General features: G+C 45.4%; 1 protein-coding gene across 1 annotated transcript; it reads left to right on the top strand.

Annotated features, from left to right (window-relative positions):
- Positions 1 to 2,996: 2,996 nt before the first annotated feature.
- On the top strand, positions 2,997 to 3,905 carry LOC143925249 (taste receptor type 2 member 40-like). Its single transcript, XM_077449841.1, has one exon. It carries the CDS (start codon positions 2,997 to 2,999, stop codon positions 3,903 to 3,905), a length of 909 nt encoding a protein of 302 aa, XP_077305967.1.
- The last annotated feature ends 19,948 nt before the right edge of the window (positions 3,906 to 23,853 follow it).

The raw sequence follows: 23,853 nt of genomic DNA on the forward strand, positions 1-23,853 counted from the left end.
GGACTTCCAGATTCTGAGAAGCCCCTCCACCCAGTGGCGGCCCATCCATTAACGACTCGCGAGCACTGCCCCCTCTCTCCACGCCACCCCCTATATGAGTAATGGAAAGAGTCATGCATTGCGTGAATCTATCCACGGCCATGTAGGCCACCCCCTATTCAGGCGTCCGGCCCCTTTCAGGACTCCGAGTGCATGAATTACATCGGCGGGGGGGGGGGGGGTTTAGGCACATGATTAGAGCCAGAGGCTCTAATAGGCTTTAAAGCAGGGTGGGCTCGTGGTGCAGAGCACTGCGTATGGAGCCCACCCAGGTGTGTTAAATAAGCAAATGAATATTCGCTTTTCTAACACTGAACCACCTCTCTGCCAATCAGGAAGCACGGGTCTGATACCCATCACCTGATTGGCTGAAAGGACAGGCGATCCTAGTGGACGGCTAGCAAGAGGAAAGAGGAGATGCACAGTGGAAGCATGGAAGACATAGGAGCCGCCGACTGACCCACAGCTCACCTGCTGCCTGAACCACCACCAAGATGGGGCAAGTGCTGGTCAGACAATGAGCGAGTAGCGGGCAGGTGGGCGGGACGGGGGGTGCTGATTAAATGCAGACGGGGGTCACAGTGGTTGAATTTTATGGCCACAATGGCTAAATTTGATGTTTTTTTTCAGTACTTTTCAGAATTTTTTAGTTTGTTTGAGCCCCAGCTGCCACTGCCTCCACCCACACCCATAAAAATGTGGGGGGACCTCACACTACTTTTCCTTGATTTTTTTTAATAATATACATACTACACCTGAAGAATTTGGGGTGAACCCCAGTAACTAATTCCAGACCGCCCACCGCATGTTTACTGCATCAGGGTGGCCCGGCTGTGTGAAACAACGTACCTGTGTGTTGTTTGTGGTCTCAGTCGGTCTTGGTCCAATCTCGGCGGTGGCAGGTGGCCAGCCACCGTTGTTCGTGGAGAATGACACCTACCCTCCCACTGAACTAACCATTGGGAATCTTTTCAGAAAACCCTTCACAGGTGGTACCTCACACTCTAAAAATGATCTAAAATGTACCCTGGCAGTTCACCCAGCTGTTGCCCACATCTTGTGGTTTTGCAAGTCCTTCAGCTCCTTCTGGAAACACATTTTTGTTCTGATCTCCTCAATCTCCGGAGTGACTTCCACTCCAAGATCCACACTAGCTTTACTCCATTTAGGCAAAGAAAAATTCCCTCCTGGATCCAGAGGCGCTATCATTCACTTACTTTTTACAGCCAAATTAAACATAACCGGATTGTGGAAAACCTCCAATACCCCCTCCAGTTCTGTCACCATTGCCGACTTCAACACTCAATTGGATATGGAGAAAATGCTTGTTAGAAAAGCCCTACAGACAAAACAGTTTGTAACTAAGAGGTCACAATGGCCAATAGACCCAAAAATGTACTGTGCAAGTGTGAATAAGAACTTGTGCTCTGTGTTAGTACCGTAGTGCTAGAGCTCAGTACCCTGTCTTACCCCGTGCTCTCCTTCCCCTCCCCCATTCCCTCCTCCATCCCCTCTCCCACTCCATCCTCCTTCCCCTCCCCATTCCCTCCTCTCTCTCATTCCCTCATCTTTTCCTGCCCCCATTCCCTCCTCCTCCCCCTCTTCCATTCCCTCCCCTCCCCCTCTCCCATTCCCTCCTCCTTCCCCTCCTCATTCCCTCCTCCTCCCCCTCTTCCATTCCTTCCTCCTTCCTCTTTCCCATTCTCTCCATCTGCCTTCTCCCATTCCCTCCTCCCATTCTCTTCTCCTTTCCCTCTCCCATTCCCTCCTCCTCCTCTTCTCCAATTCCCTCCTTCCTCCCATCTCCCATTCCCTCCTCCTTCCCCTCCCTCATTCCCTCCACCCTCTCCTCTCCCATTCCCTGCCCTCTCCCATTCCCTGCCCTCTCCCATTCCCTCCTCCCTCCCCTCTCCCATTCCCTCCTCCCTCCTTTCTCCTATTTCCTCCTCCTTCCCCTCCCCATTCCCTCCTCCTTCCCCACCCCCATTCCCTCTTCCTCCCCCTCTCCCATTCCCTCCTGCCTCCCCTCTTCCATTCCCTCCTCCTTCCCCTCCCCCATTCCCTCCTCCCTCTCCCATTCCCTCCCCTCTCCCATTCCCTCCTCCTTCTCCTCCCCCATTCCCTCCTCCTTCCCCTCTCCAATTCCCTCCTCCTCCCCCTCTCCCATTCCCTTCTCCTCCCCCTTCCCCATTCCCTTCTCTTTCCTCTCTCCCATTCCATCCTCCTCCCTTCTCATGAGAGAATATAATTTTCATAGTTCTGAGTGTATGTAATAGTCATAGTGCTGAGTGTATATAATAGTCATAGTACTGAGTGTATATAATAGTCATAGTACTGAGTGTGTATAATAGTCATAATACTGAGTGTATATAATAGTCATAGTGCTGAGTGTGTATAATAGTCATAGTACTGAGTGTATATAATAGTCATAGTACTGAGTGTATATAATAATCATAGTACTGAGTGTATATAATAGTCATAGTACTGAGTGTATATAATAATCATAGTACTGAGTGTATATAATAGTCATAGTGCTGAGTGTATATAATAGTCATAGTACTGAGTGTATATAATAGTCATAGTGCTGAGTGTATATACTAGTCATAGTGCTGAGTGTATATAATAGTCATAGTACTGAGTGTATATAATAGTCATAGTGCTGAGTGTATATAATAGTCATAGTACTGAGTGTATATAATAGTCAATAAGAGACAAACAGCCGCCAGTCTTGAAGTGGTTAAATGCATTGGTATAATGGAAAATATTCAAAAATTGCTTACGCAGTTTGTGTTTTGGATATTGGTACTGAAATGAAATCCATCACATTTATGCAAAGTCAATCATGAGACGGATCTCTGAAGACTATTTCCATAATTCCAACTCTAATTCTATCATTCTGTCTGCTATCACTGGACGTGTCCCGTCATCTCTGTCCGGAGATCACACCAAACCTCAACATGATGCATCCGTTCTTCTTATCTATTTTAGTCTCTTCAGTCTTGGGACTCGGCTTGGCAATCCCTTCTTACACTTGTATTGTGATGGGTAACCTGGACATCATCAGAAAGAAAGGGAAGTTGAGTCCCACCGATGTGATCTTTCTGGCTAAGGGGATTGTGAATCTTCTCCTCCAGTGTGTGATGAGTATAAAGGGAATGATCTTTGTCTTTTCTCTGGAAATCTTTTATATTTCACAATTATTTGTATTTATGAACACATCAATTAACTTCCTAATCTATTACAACTTCTGGTTGACCTTCTGGCTCTCGGCTCATTACTGTACCACCATCACCAATCTCAGCTATGGGTTCTTCATCTGGATAAAGAGAATTGTGTCCAATTTCCTGAGTCACCTTCTATTCCTGACAGCACTTGGGGTGTTCATTGTGAGTGTCCCGGGCTTTTGGGCTTTCCATGCAGAAAGTCTTATCCAGTCTTCTGTGAACAGTACAAATGTCTCTGTTATCAGTTTATATGAAGTATTTTCCTATTATGTGTCTGAAAACATCCTAGGCATCATTCTTCCATTCTGCCTTAGTCTTCTGTGCCTGGTCCTCACTTCCTCCTTTCTGCTCAGACACGTCTGGAGGGTGAAGAATAACGACTCTGGATCAACACGTCCAAATCTTCAGGCTCATGTCACTGCACTGAGGACAATCTTCTTCTTACTTCTCATTCTCACATTCTTCTGCGGGTATCAAGTGATGACTTTTCTTCCAAGATACTCACTGTCAATAGTTTTTGGGAATTTACAATTATTATCTCCATCGGTGGAGGCCGCCGTCATCTTCCAGGCCAGCAACAAGCTGAGAAGGACCATTCTGAGAAGATTCTGGACCAGAAGCTGGAGGAACACAGAGACTTAACATGTGGAGAACGTTTAGCTTGAGACTCTAAATATATACTATAAACATTTAGTGTGATAGAGATCAATGTAAAATGTTTCCTAAGTCATAGCATTTTGTTTTGTATGGAGTGTAGAAGGGTAATATTATTATTATTATTTTTTTTATTATTATTATTATAATACAGGTTTTATATAGCGCCAACAGTTTGCTCAGCACTTTACAGCATGAGGGCAGACATTACACTTACATTACAATTTGGTACAAGAGGAATCAGAGGGCCCTGCTCGTTAGAGCTTACAATCTAAAAAGGAAGGGTCAATTGATACAAAAGGTAATAGCTGTGGGGGATGAGCTGATGGAGGAAGTAAAACAGTGTTAGTTAGAAGCAGGATAGGCTTCTTTGAAGAGAAGAGAGAGGTGACAAGGGAGCAAGAGAGCAGGAGGTCTTGGGATGACTGAAGAGAGCGGCTTTGTTGGTATTTTGGGACTTAGCTATTGATGTCACTAGGCCCAGAGTTATGCATGGCTTTGTAAATTATTGTTAGTACTTTGAATTGTATTAGTTGGGTGAGTGGAAGCTAGTGGAGGGATTGGCAGAGAGGGGTGGAGGACACTGAATGAGGCCAGTGGAGGGATTGGCAGAGAGGGGTGGAGGACACTGAATGAGGTCAGTGCAGGGATTGGCAGAGAGGGGTGGAGGACACTGAATGAGGCCAGTGGAGGGATTGGCAGAGAGTGGTGGAGGACACTGAATGAGGCCAGTGGAGGGATTGGCAGAGAGTGGTGGAGGACACTGAACGGTTGGTAAGGTGGAAGAGTCTGGCAGCTGCATTCATTATGGACTGAAGGGGGAATAGTCTATGTAAAGGTAATACAATGAGGAGGGAGTTTCCATAGACGAGCCGAGAGATGACCAGGGAGTGAATTAGAAGCTTGGGGGTGTCATTAGTTAAAAAGGGGCGTATTCTGGAAATGTTGCGGAGGCTAAGGCGGCATGATTTGGACAGGGATTGTATGTGGGTCTGAAAGGACAGTTCAGAGTCTAAGGTTACCCCTAGTGCTAGAAAGGATGAACCACCGATCCAAAGTAATCCTCGAGGACTGAAGCTCTGTCTCCTATTGATGAGCCCCGGGTGCTGACCATTACACACACCATGAGCAAACAAGCAGGACAAAAATCTGGATAGCTGCGCACTGGAAAAAAGACTTGAAATCCCATCTTTAATTGAAACAACGTGGGTCACATCAAAACAAAATCAAAAAATCCACAGCAAAAGAATAAGAGGGTACAGGAAAATACTGACGCGTTTTGCACCGTAATCAGTGCTTACTCATAGTTACCCCTAGTGCCCTGGCATGTGGGGACAGACTGATAGATGTGCCATTGATCTTGACAGAGAAGTCAGGGGAAGGGGTACGCGGGGGAGGAAATATTAAGAGCTCGGTTTTAGATAGATTCAGTTTGAGGAAGTGGTGTGACATCCAGGCTGATATGTCTGTTAGTAGATCAGTGATGGGTGAGGAGATTGATGGGGTGAGCTGAGGGGCAGAGAGATAGATTTGGGAGTCATCAGCATATAAATGGTAGTGAAAGCCATGGTCAGCCATGGTCAGCTGACCCAGGGAGGACGTGTAGATCGAGAATAGTAGAGGTCCAAGGACAGAACCTTGGGGGACCCCAACGGAAAGGGGACTTGGAGAAGAGGAAGTGGAGTTGTAAGTGACACTGAAGATGCGATGAGATTGGTAAGGTTTGAACCAACGGTGAGTGCAGCCATGGAGGCCAAGCAAATTGAGTTTTTTGAGGAGGAGGGGGTGGTTGACTGTATCAGAGGCAGCAGAAAGGTCCAAGAGTAAGAGTATGGAATAATGACCGTTGGTTTTGTTGTTAGTAAGTCGTTAGTGAGTTTTAGGAGGGCAGTTTCTGTGGAGTGCTGTGGGCGAAATCTAGACTGAAGGGGATCAAGAAGGTTATTCTCAATGAGGGGGCCGCTCAGTCGGTTGTAGACTAAACGTACAAGGAGTTTGGAGGCAAAAGGGGGTAAAGAGATGGGTCTTAAGTTGTTAAGATTGGTGGGGTCTGAGGCTTTTTTTTGGTATGGGGGTGAATAGCGCATGTTTCAGAGGGTTGGGGAAGAAGCCAGTAGAGAGTGAGAGGTTGAAGATATGAGTTAACCTCCCTGGCGGTATTCCCAAGTCTGGCTCGGGGTGAGATTTCAGTACCAAAAGTGGTAACCCCGAGCCAGACTCGGGATCACATCGCAGGATCCATGTAGAGGTTACTTACCTTGTCCCCAGGATCCTGCGATGTCTCCCCGCTGTGATCTGTGAGCCTCCGTGTCTCGCTCGATTCACTGTGCCGAGCTTTGTTCCCTGCAAGCGTTACGAAGCACGGGGACAGAGTTCGGCGCCAAATTCTAAAAGTAAAAACACAGTATAGATCCAGTACACTGTAATCTTACAGATCACAGTACTGTATCATATAATTACACATCCCCTTTGTCCCTAGTGGTTTGTCCAGTGTCCTGCATGCAGTTTTAAATTATAAATACTGTTTGTGACAGACCTAGCCAGGACACAGGCTTTTTGAGAGGACTGAATGCGAGCCTCTTGCCAACTGATTATTGGCCCTGGATTTTAAGGGGCACAGGGTGAATGAGAACCCCACTATAATCTGTGCTAGTCAGATTCAGTTCTGTATATATGTATATATAATGTGTGTCGTCTCATGCTGTTGGGACACAAACTGTCAGATGCTCATGTCATCAACTCCAGCCACCTGTCTGTTGTCTTGTATAATGTGAATGAGTCAAGTCTGGCTTGTAAGAGTTTTCCACACATTGTTGTTTGTGCTAATTAACCCTGCGTTTATGTTTATGGTAATATTTATTGAATAGTCAATCAGTGAGCTAGGAGACAAAGTCTTACCCTGAAAAGTCCTATCTCTCAGACAACTAGTCTGGGTCAATGATTAGATAATTAGCTCATGCTAATTAGGTTAGGTTTTCTACTGTATTATAAATACTTGTCATTTTGGTTCTAATAAATCAGTCCATGTTGAGCAGCTAAGCAAGTGTCGTCTTGTTTTGTGCTTGTGAGCGGTTGGAATATCTGATATCTATATTCAGGACTTAGGAAGCGGTATACTGACGGAAGCACTCAAGCGGAGTGTGGGGGATTGGATCCGTCACACTGTTCTTTCTGCCAGGTCACTGGAGATTGTCCATGGCAACCAAAAAATGTCAGTTTACATCAAAAGTGCTTTTAGACCAGCTAGAAAACAGCGATAATAAATTAGAATCACTCGCAGAATTGAGCGATAGCGATTTGTGGGAAAATTCATCATCAAACACTAAAAGTAATGACAGCGACAATTCTGCAAATTTCAGTGTTTTTGATTTGATTACATTATTGAATAATTTTTATTATTTGTTGTAATTATTTATAGTTATTTATTATATTACAATTTTATAATTTCATGTTTCAAACTTTATCATACCCGGGATGTTTACTAGACTCTGGTTTGGACAGATTTAAGGGAGTTATTCCTAAGAATTGTAGCGCTACACTTTATATACAATTTTTACTAAGTATTACAGGCCTACAATATAAAATATTTCCATGCAAAATAATGGTACCGCTTTCAGCACCTAAAATCTGAAATAATCATCCCGCCAGGGAGTTTAAGGAGTGTAGGATTGAGTCAGATGGTGACCGTAGGATTTGAGAAGGAACAGGGTCCAGGGGGCAGGAGGTTAGGTAGGCATTAGAAAAAAGTTTAGGTGAGGGAGATGTCTGTAGAGCGGAGATCTCGAGACGAATTGTCTCAATCTTATTTTTGAAGTGATTAGCAATCTCCTGGGCAGTGAGTAAGTTAGTGGGTGGGGGTAATGGAGGACGAAGTAGAGAGGTAAAGGTAGAAAAGAGTTGACGGGGACTGCGTGAGAGGGTGTTAATGAGAGTGATAAAGTAGGTCTGTTTGGCAGTGTGGAGGCAGGAATGGTATTTTCGGAGGGCAGATTTATATTGGCCGAAATCTTGCTGTGACTTAGTTTTACGCCACAGACGCTCAAGAGCGCGGCTACGTATTTTGAGGCTTCTGGTATTGTCTGTCTGCCAGGGTTGTAGCGGTCGGGCCCCGATTCTGTGCGTAGTGAGGGGGGCGAAGGTATCCAGGGTGGATGACAATGAACTGTTGTAGACAGAAGTAGCCAAGTTGGGGCAGGACAAGGAGGAGATTTTGTCGTAGAGACAATCTGTAGCAGAGAAAAGAAGAGAAGGGTTAAGATGACGAAGGTTTCTACGGGTAATAGTTTGGTAGTTGGAGGGTAAGGAGGAGGCAGACAAGGAGAGAGTGAAACTAATAAGGTGGTGATCAGATAGAGGGAAAGGAATATTGGAGAGGGTGTGTGGAGTGCATAGGTAGGAGAAGATGAGGTCAAGGCAATTGCCAACAGAGTGAGTGGAAGCGTTTGTCTATTGTTTTAGGTCAAAAGAGGAGGTCAGGCTCAGCAGCTTAGAAGTAGCGGGAGTGTTAAGATTAACAGGGATGTTGAAGTCACCAAGAATGATTGATGGAATTTCAGAGGAGAGAAAGTAGGGTAGCCAGGCAGAGAAGTCGTCAAGGAAGTTTGATACCCGTCCAGGGGGCCGATAGATCACAGCAATTCTCAATGAAACTGTAGAAAACAGACGAATACAGTGAGCTTCAAATGAAGAGAGGGACAGAGAGGGGGGTGGATGAAGAACCTGAAAAGTGCTTTGAGGGGATAGGAGGATTCCAACACCTTCTCCTTTCCGTCCACTAGGCCTGGGAGAGTCCACAGGAGGCCACCATAGGAGAGAGAAGCGGGAGAAGGAAGGTCAGATTCTTGAATCCAGGTCTCAGTAATTGCAAGTAGGTTCAGGGAGTTAGTGATAAATCGGTCATGGACGGTGGTGAGTTTGTTACAAACAGAGCGGGCATTCCAAAGGGCACAGGAGAAGGGGAGGCTGGCTCTAGGCTGAAGAGGAATAGAAATGAGATTGTGTGGATTGCGGCTGCTAGCAGAGGATGGGTTGTGCCGGGTATGTTGGCTGAAGGTAAATGATTGTGGTCCAGGATTTGGGGAAATATCTCCAGAAGTTAGGAGAAGAAGAAGGGTGAGAGAGGTGATATGGGAGTGTGACTTATGTGGGGGGACACGTCCCAGTGGCCTGCAGGCTTTATTGGTATATGGGTTTAGAATTAGCAGGAGCTGATGAGTGCAGTAATAAGGTGAAGACAGGAGTGAGGGTGATATATATATATATATATATATATATATATAAGCTGTGGGGGAGGGGGTGGGAGAGAATTTAAGGAGAGAGGATGTGAGAACTGTGAGAAGGAAAAGTAGGGAGTTGATGATACAGATACAGAGGGGTGAGATTGAGAGGAAGCCGGGATGAGAGATGAAAAGTCTGGAGAATCCGGTCACCTGTAGTCTGTTTAATGTTCTGCAGAAGTCTGTTGTGTATTTTCGCTTTGTGCAATCGCTGAAGTGCTGAGCGGAAGTGCAATACTTCATCCAATATGAATACTTCATCCAATATGAATACTTTATCCAAGATGATAGTTGCCAATGCAATCCCAGCCTGTAGGTACAGAGACAACAAGAAAGGTAAAGAATTTGAAGGCGGCACAGATCACCAAAAGCACATACACAGAATTAGCAAGCAGATCCCAGTTATATCTCCTCTCATATTTTAATAGCTGTCTGTGTTCCTTACTTGGGTCTTTCACCTTCTCGGTTTGTCCCGGTTAGAGATAGGCTGCACACTCCGCTGTTCGGTTCACAGCAGAACTCCCGAACAGGGGAAAAGTTTGACCCCCAACCGCAAACTCCATTGAACTCTATGGGAAGCAAAACATGAGAAATCAAAAGTCCCCATGTGAAGGCTTATATGCAAGTAATTGGCAATATAAAGGGGTAATGGGGGGTTGGGTACTGCCCTGGGGGACATGTATCAATGCAATTAAAAAAAAATAATAGCTTTTTAAAGGAGCAGTGGTTTTAACCACTTAACAACCGCCCTATAGCCGAATGACGGCTACAGGGCGGTTTCTTAACTCTGGGAGGCCGTCATATGACGTCCTCCCAGAATTCCGCTCTCGCGTGCGCCCCCTGGGGCGCGCACTCGAGAGCATCCATTACCGCCGGGTCCACAGGACCCGGCGCATCACGGATCACGGTAAACGGCCGCTTATCACGGCCATTTACCACATGATTTCTCCGTCAAATGACGGAGAGATCACTTGTAAACAAACCGGCGTCATGTTATGACGCCAGTTCCTCCCTCCCCTCTCTGTACCGATCGGTACAGCGGAGGGGGAAGAGATCGGTGTCAGCAGGGCTGTGGGCTGCATCTGCAGTGCCCACATCGCTGCTCACCGAAATTTAACCCCTCAATTCCCTGCTAATACTCTGCAATACTCTGCAATACCCCCAATACTCTGCAATACCCCCCAATACTCTGCAATACCAGCCAATACTCTGCAATACCCCCAATACTCTGCAATGCCCGCCAATACTCTGCAATGCCCCCCAATACTCTGCAATACTCTGCAATACCAGCTAATACTCTGCAATACCCGCCAATACTCTGCAATACCAGCCAATACTCTGCAATGCCCGCCAATACTCTGCAATACCCCCGATACTCTGCAATACTCTGCAATACCAGCTAATACTCTGCAATACCCGCCAATACTCTGCAATGCCCGCCAATACTCTGCAATACCCCGATACTCTGCAATACTCTGCAATACCAGCTAATACTCTGCAATACCCCCAATACTCTGCAATACCCCCCAATACTCTGCAATACCAGCCAATACTCTGCAATACCCCCAATACTCTGCAATGCCCGCCAATACTCTGCAATACCCGCCAATACTCTGCAATACCAGCCAATACTCTGCAATGCCCGCCAATACTCTGCAATACTCTGCAATACCAGCTAATACTCTGCAATACCCGCCAATACTCTGCAATACCAGCCAATACTCTGCAATGCCCGCCAATACTCTGCAATACCCCCGATACTCTGCAATACTCTGCAATACCAGCTAATACTCTGCAATACCCGCCAATACTCTGCAATGCCCGCCAATACTCTGCAATACCCCCGATACTCTGCAATACTCTGCAATACCAGCTAATACTCTGCAATACCCCCCAATACTCTGCAATACCCCCCAATACTCTGCAATACCCGCCAATATTCTGCAATGCCCGCCAATACTCTGCAATACCCCCGATACTCTGCAATACTCTGCAATACCAGCTAATACTCTGCAATACCCCCCAATACTCTGCAATACCCCCCAATACTCTGCAATACTCTGCAATACCAGCCAATACTCTGCAATATCCCCCAATACTCTGCAATGCCCCCCAATACTCTGCAATACCAGCCAATACTCTGCAATACCAGCCAATACTCTGCAATACCAGCCAATACTCTGCAATACCCGCCAATACTCTGCAATACCAGCCAATACTCTGCAATACCCGCCAATACTCTGCAATACCAGCCAATACTCTGCAATACCCGCCAATACTCTGCAATACCAGCCAATACTCTGCAATACCAGCCAATACTCTGCAATACCCGCCAATACTCTGCAATACCAGCCAATACTCTGCAATACCCTGCCAATACTCTGCAATACCCGCCAATACTCTGCAATACCTGCCAATACTCTGCAAAACCAGCCAATACTCTGCAATACCCGCCAATACTCTGCAATACCCTGCTAATACTCTGCCATAAATTGCCATACCCAGTCATACTCGGAGATACCCAGCCATACTTGGAGATACTCTGCAATACTCAGCCATACTCGGTGATACCCTGCAATACCGAGCCATAGACGTCCCCCCGCCCTCCGGTGCTTCTACCGACTCGCCAATATTATCAAAGCCAGAATCTTTTTTTATTTTTTATTTCAGGCTTCCCAGCCTAGAGGTGAGATGCGGGGTCTTATTGACCCCATATCTCACTGTAAAGAGGACCTGTCATGCCATATTCCTATTACAAGGAATGTTTACATTCCTTGTAATAGGAATAAAAGTGATCAAAAAAAATTTGGGGGGGGGGGAAATGTCAAACTAAAATAAACAAAAGTAAAATGAACAATAAAAAAAAACATGTCCCCATGTGCTCGCACGCAGAAGCAAATGCATACGTAAGTCCCGCCCACATATGAAAACGGTGTTCCAACCACACATGTGAGGTATCACTGCGAATGTTAGAGCGAGAGCAATAATTTTAGCCCTAGAGCTCCTCTGTAACTCAAAACTTGTAACCAGTAAAAAAAGTGTCGCCTATGGGGATTTTTAAGTAGCGATGTTTGGCGCCATTCCACGGGCATGTGCAATTTTGAAGAGTGACATGTTAGGTATCTATTTACTCAGCATAACTTCATCTTTCACATTATGCAAAAATTGGGCTAACTTTACTGTTTTTTTTTTGTTTAAGCACAAAACATATTTTTTTCCCCCAAAAAACGCGTTCGAAAAATTGCTGCGCAAATACCATGAATGATAAAAAGTTGCAACCACCATTGTATTCTCTAGGGTCTTTGCTAAAAAAAAGTATATAATGTTTTAGAATAAAAGTGGTCATCCTTCGCGCCGCTAAGTGGTAATAAGTGACTAAAGTGGAACAAAATCCAAAATCAGATATAATGAAACACAGATGCTGTGAAAAAGAGCCTGAGTGATATAAAGTGCAAATGCTAACTAAAAAATGCAGCAGGACAAAATAGTGAGCACAAACTATCAAATAATGAATATAAAGGGGTGGGTCCTGCGCAAATCGTGCCACTCAAATAAAATACACAAATTCTAAATAATATAAATATGTGCATACATACAATGCCGTGAAAAAAAATATAGTCCAAAAAACAGCACGCATAAAAATATATAAAAAATATATAAAAAAATGGAAAAAAGGTTTAATGATAGAACAATAATAAAATGTCCGCTACTCAAGGCTCCCAGAACTCTCACCTTTAAACGAAGTGAATAAGCAAATCAAACAAACTCCAGGATTCTCTTATTTCATTCATAAATAATAAATAATAGCCATCAGGAAATCCAAAGGAGGGATGCAATGATACAATTCCGCCACTAGAGGGCCAGTCCCAGCTTCCAGAATAGGTGAAATGGATCTTCACTTCTATTTCACAGTGTATGGCTCAAAATAAGAGAGAGGAGGGGGAGAGAGAGAAACAGGAGACTTCCATAGTGTAGTAGTTTAAAAAACGGCAGGTAGATTTATTAAAAAGCAGTAAAGACTCTCACATTTTAATTGCAAAAACAAGCACAATCAGGAAGAGGGTATAATGACAACTTCCTCCCGCCTTACTCTACTTCCGGGGGGGGGATCCCCATGAAGAAGTCTCATGACGTAACGCGTAGGGATTGGCCAGAGGACGAACCGGAAGTAGAGTAAGGCGGGAGAAAGTTGTCATTATACCCTCTTCCTGATTGTGCTTGTTTTTGCATTTAAAATGTGAGAGTCTTTACTGCTTTTTAATAAATCTACCTGCCGTTTTTTAAACTACTACACTATGGAAGTCTCCTGTTTCTCTCTCTCCCCCTCCTCTCTCTTATTTTGAGCCATACACTGTGAAATAGAAGTGAAGATCCATTTCACCTATTCTGGAAACTGGGACTGGCCCTCTAGTGGCGGAATTGTATCATTGCATCCCTCCTTTGGATTTCCTGATGGCTATTATTTATTATTTATGAATGAAATAAGAGAATCCTGGAGTTTGTTTGATTTGCTTATTCACTTCGTTTAAAGGTGAGAGTTCTGGGAGCCTTGAGTAGCGGACATTTTATTATTGTTCTATCATTAAACCTTTTTTCCATTTTTTTATATATTTTTTATATATTTTTATGCGTGCTGTTTTTTGGACTATATTTTTTTTCACGGCATTGTATGTATGCACATATTTATATTATTTTGAATTTGTGTATTTTATTTGAGTGGCACGATTTGCGCAGGACCCACCCCTTTATATTCATATAATGTTTTGGGATTCTATGTAATTTTATAGCAAATAAATGATGACTTTAACATATAGGAGAGAAATGTCAGAATTGTCCTGGGTGCTCCAGAACGCCTGATGGTGCTCCCTGCATGTTGGGCCTCTGTATGTGGCCACACTGTGTAAAAGTCTCACACATGTGGTATCACCGTACTCGGGAGTAATAGCAGAATGTGTTTTGGGGTGTAATTTGTGGTATGCATATGCTGTGTGTGAGAAATAAACTGATAATATGACAATTTTGGGGAAAAAAAAGGAAAAAAGAAATCTTGATTTTGCAAAGAATTGTGGGAAAAAATGACAACTTCAAAAACCTCATCATGCCTCTTACTAAATACCTTGGAATGTCTTCTTTCCAAAAAGGGGTCATTTGGGGGGTATTTGTACTTTTCTGGCATGTTAGGGTCTCAAGAATTGAAATAGGCCGTCAGTACTTCAGGTGTGATCAATTTTCAGATATTGGCACCACAGCTTGTGGACTCTATAACTTTCACAAAGACCAAATAATATCCACCAATTTGTACTTATTTTTACCAAAGATATGTAGTGGTATAAATTTTGGCCAAAATTTATGAACAGAAACGAAGAAAAATTCATTTTTTTTACAGAATTTTCGGTCTTTTTTCTTTTATAGCACAAAAAATAAAAAACCCAGCGGTGATTAAATACCACCAAAAGAAAGCTCTATTTGTGTGAAAAAAAGGCCAAAAATTTCATATGGGTACAGTGTTGCATGACTGAGTAATTGTCATTCAAAATGTGAGAGCAACGAAAGCTGAAAATTGGTCTGGTTATTAAGGGTGTTTAACCACTTCAATACCGGGGGGCACTTAAACACCTTCCTGCCCAGACCAATTTTGAGCTTTCAGCGCTGTCGCACTTTGAATGACAATTGCGCGGTCATGCTACACTGTACCCAAATGAAATTTTTATCATTTTTTCCCACAAATAGAGCTTTCTTTTGGTGTTTTTGGTGTATTTGATCACCTCTATGGTTTTTATTTTTTGCGCTACAAATAAAAAAATACCGAAAATTTTGAAAAAAAAAAATTTTTTTGTTTTAGTTTCAAAACTTTGTAAATAAGTATGTTTTCTCCTTCACTGATGGGCACTGATGGGGCTACACTGATGGGCACTGATGGGCACCAATGATGTGGCACCAATGAAGTGGCACTGATGAGGTGGCATTGATGGACACTGATATGTGGCACTGCTAGGTGACACTGATAGGCGGCACTGATGGATGGCACTGATGGGCGACACGGATGGGCACTGATAGGTGGCACAAATTAGCACTGATAGCTGGCACGGATTGGCATGGATGGGCAGCACAGATGGGCATGGATAGGCAGCACAGATGGGCACGGGTGGGCACTGATAGGTGGCACGGATGGGCACTAATAGGCGGCACAGGTGGGCACTCATAGGCGGCACAGGTGGGCACTCATAGGCGGCATTGGTGTTATACTGTACTAATGGATGCCAATCAGTACCAAACAATAATGCATGCCAATCAGTGATGCCCATTGTGGGCACTGATTGGCATCCATTGTGGCACTGACTGGCATCCCTGGTGGTCTAGGGAGGATTACCTTTTGCTGGGCATCCCTGGTGGTCTGGTGGCGTCCCTGGTGGTCCAGTGTGGGCATCCTCGGGGGGGCTGTGCTGATAATCGATCAGCACAGACCCCCCCTGTCAGAGGAGCAGCCGATCGGCTCTCCTCTACTCGCGCCTGACAGACGCGAGTGAGGAAAAGCCGATCACCGGCTCTTCCTAATTACACTGTGATCAGCCGTGATTGGACACGGCTGATCACGTGGTAAAGAGTCTCTGTCGGAGACTCTTTACCGAGATCGTAGTTGCCGGGTGTCAGACTGACACCCCACAACAACGATCGCCGCGATGCGCGCCCCCGGGGCGCGCAGTGGCTCATAATCCTGATCACGTCATATGACGTCCGATCAGGATTATGCAACCACTTTGCCACCGTAACAATAAAAATAAAAAATTCCTTTAAATATAGTGCCTGGGGGGTCTCCTTAGTGTGCCTGCAAAGTTGCGCATCTGTACCATGTATAGAACCCACTGCAGCAAAACTGGCATGTATAAAGAAAGAAAGAGTCAAATCACATTTAAATTGACTGGCAGTTGCAATTGCGGCTCGTCAATATCGAAATAATGCTTAACCCCCTTTATTAAAAAATCTAAATTAAATTAAAAAAAACTATTTCCCCTAATGCAGATCGATCAATAAAAAGCTCTGTCCGCCACGACAGCTGACTACTAAATGGCGACTTCCCCCGGGTGACATTTCCTAAATAAGTAAGGGGTGGGGCTACCTGGTGATGTCACAGAGTGGCCCTTCCTCCTTGTGACATCACCAACCGGTGCATCATCAGTGCACCAACCGATGAGTCATCAGCTTACAGCTGAATGCAAAGAAAAAGAATTGCAAAATTAAGACAAAAATGGCTTGGGGCCCCCCCCCCCCAATCCATACCAGGCTCTTTGGGATTTTGAGGAGAACCCCCATGCCAAATAAAAAATGACATAGCCCCCCCCCCCCAATCCATAACAAACCCTTTTCTGAGCATGCAGCTTGACAGGTCAAGAAGGGAGGGGAGGGGACGAGCAACCACCCCTCCTCCCAGAACTATACCAAACCACATGCCAGACCACATACCTTCAACATGGCAGGGGTGCTTTGGGGCAGGGGGGCTTTGTCACACAAAAGACAGTAGGCAGTTTTTGACACTTTTTTTATATAAAAAAAAAAGCACCCCCTGGTGTAGATCAATTGTTAACCATGGAAAAATATGTCAGAAAAAAAAATGCCTCACACTGTCTACATTCCAAAAAGAGGTAATTTGGGGGGTATTTGTACCATCCTGGCATTTTAGGGTCTCAGTACAGTCAGTACATAAAGATTTTTAAATATATACCATAGTTTGAAATTTTTACACAGACAGAACAATATACACTGATCTGGATGATTTTTACCAAGGAAATGTAGCAGAATACAGTTTGGCCTAAATTACTCATGAAAGATTGTATTTTTTTTTAAATATTTTTTGAAAAAAACTCGGTCATCCATGTCTTTATGGACCTTGCTTTGTACACTGGTGGGCAGTCATGTTGGAACAGGAAGGGGTCGTCCCCAAACTGTTCCCACAAAGTTGGGAGCATGAAATTGTCCAAAATGTATTGGTATGCCGACGCCTTAAGAGTTCCCTTCACTGGAACTAAGGGGCCAAGCCCACCCCCGGTGTTGGAGGGACTCTGATGCTTTGGAGGAATCTGATGTGATGGGGGGCTCTTATGGAATGGGAGACCTCTGGTGTAATGCGGGTCTCTGATAGAATAGAGGACCTTTGGTGTAACAGGGGACCTCTGATGTGATGGGGCCTCTGATGGAATGGGGGTCCTCTGGTGTAATGGGGGACTCTGATGTGATGGGGGGCTCTGATGGAATGGTAGACCTCTGGTGTAATGGGGAAGCTCTAATGTGATGGGGGCTCTTATGGAATGGAAGACCTCTGGTGTAATGGGGAAACTCTAATGTGATGGGGGCTCTTATGGAATGGAAGACCTCTGGTGTAATGGGGGACCTCTGATGTGATGAGGGTCTCTGATAGAATAGAGGACCTTTGGTGTAACAGGGGATCTCTGATGTGATGGGGCCTCTGATGGAATGGGGGTCCACTGGTGTAATGGGTGGCTCTGATGTGATGGGGGGCTCTGATGGAATGGGAGACCTCTGGTGTAATGGGGAAGCTCTAATGTGATGGGGGCTCTTATGGAATGGAAGACCTCTGGTGTAATGGGGGACCTCTGATGTGATGGGAGGCGCTGATAGAATAGAGGACCTCTGGTGTAATGGAGGCTCTGATGGAATGAGAGAATTCTGGTGTAATGGGGACATCTGATGTGATGGGGACTCTGATGGAATGGATGGACCTCTGGTGTAATGGGGGACCTATGATGTGATGGGGAGCTCTGGTGGAATGGGAGAACTCTGATGTGATGGGGGGCTCTGGTGGAATGGGGGAACCTCTGATGTGATGGGGAGCTTTGGTGGAATGGGAGAACCTCTGATGTGATGGGGGGCTCTGGTGGAATGGGAGAACCTCTGATGTGATGGGGAGCTCTGGTGGAATGGGGGGACCTCTGATGTGATGGGGGGCTCTGGTGTAATGGGGGAACCTCTGATGTGATGGGGAGCTCTGGTGGAATGGGAGAATTCTGATGTGATGAGGGGCTCTGGTGGAATGGGAGAATTCTGATGTGATGGGGGGCTCTGGTGGAATGGGAGAACCTCTGATGTGATGGGGAGCTCTGGTGGAATGGGGGAACCTCTGATGTGATGGGGAGCTCTGGTGGAATGGGAGAATTCTGATGTAATGAGGGGCTCTGGTGGAATGGGAGAATTCTGATGTGATGGGGGGCTCTGGTGGAATTGGAGAACCTCTGATGTGATGGGGGGCTCTGGTGGAATGGGAGAACCTCTGATGTGATGGGGAGCTCTGGTGGAATGGGGGAACCTCTGATGTGATGGGGGGCTCTGGTGGAATGAGGGAACCTCTGATGTGAAGGGGCTTCAGATGTGAAGGTAATTTCATCAAGATGGATGTGTGTATTGTCCCAGGCTCAGCTTTCCTATTGATAAGCAACAATGACCTAAACTACCCCATGTTGTGTTTTTCGGCAGGGGTTCTGCAAACCTTAAAAATATTCAGATGTGAAACCTAAGCCTAACTGAAATCAATGGGAGCTAAAATTGTCAAATTATTTGGGTTAATATGTAAGGAGCTGTCCCATAAAAGGCATGGGGGGGTGGGGGGACATTTCCTTGGAGAATATGTACCAATGCAGACATGTTTTTTTTAAATCCATACAGCCTGGAGCAGGGATTTTTTAGATTCAATAATTCTTTATAAGTGCAATTTATGCAGAACATAAAGAGAAGACAAACCACAGTACACTTGCACATTGAGATGTACCTGATAAAAGGGATGTACCTGAGGCACCTTATATTACTACATAAAACTTGGAAGATGTATTGGCTCCAGTATTAACCTAGGGTGAGAAATGCTACCAGTGTCCGTCATGTACAGCCTACCAGTGCCCATCATGTACAGCCTACCAGTGCCCATCATGTACAGCCTACCAGTGCCCATCATGTACAGCCTACCAGTGCCCATCATGTACAGCCTACCAGTGTCCATCATGTACAGCCTACCAGTGGCCATCATGTACAGCCTACCAGTGTCCATCATGTACAGCCTACCAGTGCCCGTCATATAAAGCCCAACAGTGCCCGTCATGTACAGTCGTTTTACAGCTAACAGACAGGGCTTCTGAGGGTGGAGCCGAGTGGTCATGTGATCTCCTCGGCTGACATCAGAGGGAGATCACGTCCCCTCCTGCAGAAGCAATCCATCGGAGCTGGAAAGCGGCTGTGAGTCATGTGACCGGCCTGCAGACAGCTCAAAATCAGTTTTTACACGACTCGCTTTTAAAAATGCTTTACACAGTGTGCTATGCCAGGCTCTAATAGAGGGACTGGCATAGACTTAGACAAATGGGTTCACAAACCCTTTAAGAAGATTCAATTCTTGAAAGTCTTGTATAAGGGGGCAGAAAGCTTTCCTCTTGTTAATGGTTGGGTTGGGCAGCGAGGTTGAGGTTGGCTCTGGGGTGTGCCAGGGTTGTGATGTGGAGATTTCTCTATACGCTATGTGTAATCCATGTCTCCTGCGCTATTAAGTGCCCTTTCAGCCTTTTGGTATAATGCATCTCAATCAACCCCGGTCTCCCGCATTTCCCCAAGTAAACAGACATAGTCACCGTCCCCTTACATCCTCAGCTCCATCGCTCGACCAACCGCCCTGATCCTGGGAGCCATCTTTATTCATATAACAATAGAGCCTGATGGTTTCACAATCGACTAATCAAGCACAGACAATCCTGCTAACAGATGGGGGCCCCCGTAGCATCAGAGGGGAGCGGGGTCACCTGTTTACATCACCGGGTGGCCCTGCCCTCAGCTATCTGTCTCTCTCCCCCTCTGTCTCTCCCTCTCTCCTCTCCCCCTCTCTCTCTCCCCCTATCTCTCCCCCTCTCTCTCTCCCCTCCCCCTCTCTCTCTGCGCTGTGCTGGGATCTCCCCACTCTCCTTCCTCTGTGCATGTGGAACGACTCAGTGACTCCCCCTCCCCATTCTTCCAAGGCAACATGGGGTAATTCCTGGAGGGGTTGTCACCTTGCTGGGTCCCAGTTGTTGCCTATATCTGATGGGTGAGGTAGGTGCCCTGGAAGTGGCACTGATCACCTGAGTGCTGGATCCATGCATCTTTCTGCAGCCATTTTTCTTGCTTGAATTTTTTTCCCATTATGGACATGATTGGGGCCTCATGTCTACGTTTTGCCTAAAGCCTCATAAATCCCAGAGCCGCCTCTGTGCCCGATTGCTTCCACACACCTCCCCCGAGCAGAGGACTCCGGCTGCTGTCAGTCAGAACCAGTGGGGTGGGAGTGTATTTGTGTATCATATGTATACCCAGATGGGGCCCCGGAGCGAGCACGCACAAGCACCCCCTTAGCAAGTGGCTTGCAATGCACTCAGCGGAGGGGAAGAAACCAGGGCAGGGGACCCAAGAAGAGGAGGATCGGGGCTACTCTGTGCAAAATCATTACAGACCAGTTGAGTATAACATGTTTGTTATTTTAAACCAAAACGCATTCATTATTGCTTTAACATCGGACATCATATCTGTAATACTTTGTCAAATGTTTTTAAAAGTTCAAATTACATTTTTTTTGTTAATCTTTGTATATAGTACAAGTTTATACATTTTTAGATGTCGTGATTTCTTTTTATTGATCTCTCATTATTGTATAAAAAAAAATCCCAGAATGTGAGGTGTGTATGGATTGTGTCATTATGGGATGAGGACAGCCGAGAAAACGTCATGTTTATAACGAGTTCCTCCACCTATTTCATTGTTAAACTTCTACAGAGATAAGCTGGATAATATAATACTACAGATATAAAGAGATATAAAATAATACTACAGATATAAAGAGATATAAAATAATACTACAGATATAAAGAGATATAAAATAATACTACAGATATAAAGAGATATAAAATAATACTACAGATATAAAGAGATATAAAATAATAATACAGATATAAAGAGATATAAAATAATACTACAGATATAAAGTGATATAAAATAATACTACAGATATAAAGTGATATAAAATAATACTACAGATATAAAGTGATATAAAATAATAATACATAAATACATTTGTAAGCCATGTAAGAAGAGATTTGGTGTTTGATAACATCTCATCAGGCTTCATAGGAGATGATTCGCTTCCTCTGATCCTTCTTTGGTTTGTATTGATAAGCTTAGGAACATATTCAAAAGAAATAAACCGCATTCTATGAAAAGAATATGCTGACCACAGTTTTGCTTATTACATCCGCCATGTGTCTAGTACGGCAGCAAACATGGAGGTTTATTAAAACAGGTGTAGCACCAACCCCCGAAGGAGCTGCTGGTTATTTTTGGGTTTACCGTTACCTTCCACTTCTTCTTATGGCAGGTCTAGGGGATGTCTCGTGGTAGGTGGCCCAGTAACTTGAGAAAGACAATAGATTCAGTTGGACAGTCCTTCTCTCACAAGGCCTAGCCGCCAACAAGGTGCTTACTCAGGAACAAAATCTTTATCACTGACATTGTTGTAGAACACATAGGAAATTAAGCTGTAGAACACTTGTGTGATAACTGGATCTTTCAGCCAGCTTGGTGATATCCACAAGTCCGGATTCTCTCGGTTACTTCAGCCCTTCCAGGCTCTTGTTAAGAAAACCAAACTCACTCGTGGTAATCTTCTAAAGAGTTCTCCCCTGGAATGTTTGAAGTTCAATGGGTCTCTCCCACACCGGAGACGGCACCCAACCACCTCAGAATCCTCCTTTAGTTTCCCTGCCCTGGGCCAGCCAGCACCGAGGCATTAAAGTCGAGTGGATCCGCACCCAAGGCCATAGCCTTCCTGGGTGCTGGTCAGGAGGACCAGGACCGAGTACTCAACACTTTATACTGGACCGGAACAACGAACCACGTGACATCCGTGTCTTAAATAACCTCTCCCAGAAGGCACAGCGGGAGGGCCACTCCCCCTGACCTGGCTCCCAAAGAGAGTAACCAAACGCCTGACTAGACCATAGTTCCACGCCTGCCACCAGAGACCCCCTGTGGCCAGACTGAACATTTCACAGACCAGCCAGACTGACACAAAAGTCTAATTTAGACAAATAGGCCCAAACCAAACTGTAGTTTGGGCAAATTTTAACTTTGAAAAACATAGCGGGTGCTCTTCAGGAGCCCGTCGCTACACAGGGATGAGTTTTCTTTCACATGCATTGATGATGTCTGCATGACATTTCTCAGGGTGGGTCTCCTGATGATGACAACAGTGAGCCACGTCTGTATAATGTGTGCCAAAACAGCCACTTGTAGTCTCCATGATGTTCTGTGGTGCGGCTCTGTACTCCCCCACTCCTTCACATAGGTTAGGGGGGTGTCTTGATGTGTCTTTATTGTTTAAGCGGCCCATCCATTAAGGACTCACAGGCACTTCCCCCTCTCTCCACGCCACCCCCTATATGGGCAATGGATAGAGTCATGCATTGCGTGAATCTATCCACGGCCATGTAGGCCACCCCCTATTCAGGCGTCCAGCCCCTTTCAGGACTCTGGGCTCATGAATTACATCGGCGGGGGGGTGGTTTAGGCACATGATTAGAGCCAGAGGCTCTAATAGGCTTTAAAATAGGGTGGGCTCGTGGCGCAGCGCATTGCGTATGGAGCCCACCCAGGTGTGTTAGATAAGCAAATTAATATTCGCTTTTCTAACACTGAACCGCCTCTCTGCCAATCAGGAAGGACAGGCGATCCTAGTGGACGGCTAGCAAGAGGAAAGAGGAGATGCACGGTGGAAGCATGGAAGACACAGGAGTCGCCGACTGACCCACAGCTCACCTGTTGCCTGACCCGTCACCAAGATGGGGTAAGTGCTGGTCAGACAATGAGCGAGTATGCGGGCAGGTGGGCGGGACGGGGGGTGTTGATTAAATGCAGCCCGGGGGTCACAGTGGCTGCATTTTAAGGGCACAGTGGCTGCATTTGATGTTTTTTTTCAACAACTTACCTGTATGTTGTCTGCGGTCTCAGTCGGTCTTGGTTGGGCATGCACGCCGCCATTGACCTGCTCCCGCTTTCATTGGACACAGCAGGAGCCAATCAGCATGTCCGATCCCCGCGGTGGCAGCCGGCCAGCCACCATTGTTCGGGGGGGAATGACACCTAGCCTCCCACTGAACTAACCATTGGGAATCTTTTCAGAAAACTCTTCACAGGTGGTACCTCACACTCTACAAATGATCTAAAATGTACCCTGCCAGTTCACCCAGCTGTTGCCCACATCTTGTGGTTTTGCAAGTCCTTCAGCTCCTTCTGAAAACACATTTTTGTTCTGATCTCCTCAATCTCCGGAGTGACTTCCACTCCAAGCTCCACACTAGCTTTACTCCATTTAGGAAAAGAAAAATACCCTCCTGGATCCGGATGCGCTATCATTCACTTACTTTTTACAGCCAAATTAAACATAACCGGATTGTGGAAAACCTCCAATACCCCCTCCAGTTCTGCCACCATTGCCGACTTCAACACTCAATTGGATATGGAGAAAATGCTTGTTAGAAAAGCCCTACAGACAAAACAGTTTGTAACTAAGAGGTCACAATGGCCAATAGACCCAAAAATGTACTGTGCAAGTGTGAATAAGAACTTGTTCTCTGTGTTAGTAC

Source organism: Lithobates pipiens, unplaced genomic scaffold (assembly GCF_037356315.1).
Source record: "Lithobates pipiens isolate NorthernLeopardFrog02 unplaced genomic scaffold, aLitPip1_a1.2 Scaffold_22, whole genome shotgun sequence".
NCBI lineage: Eukaryota > Metazoa > Chordata > Amphibia > Anura > Ranidae > Lithobates > Lithobates pipiens.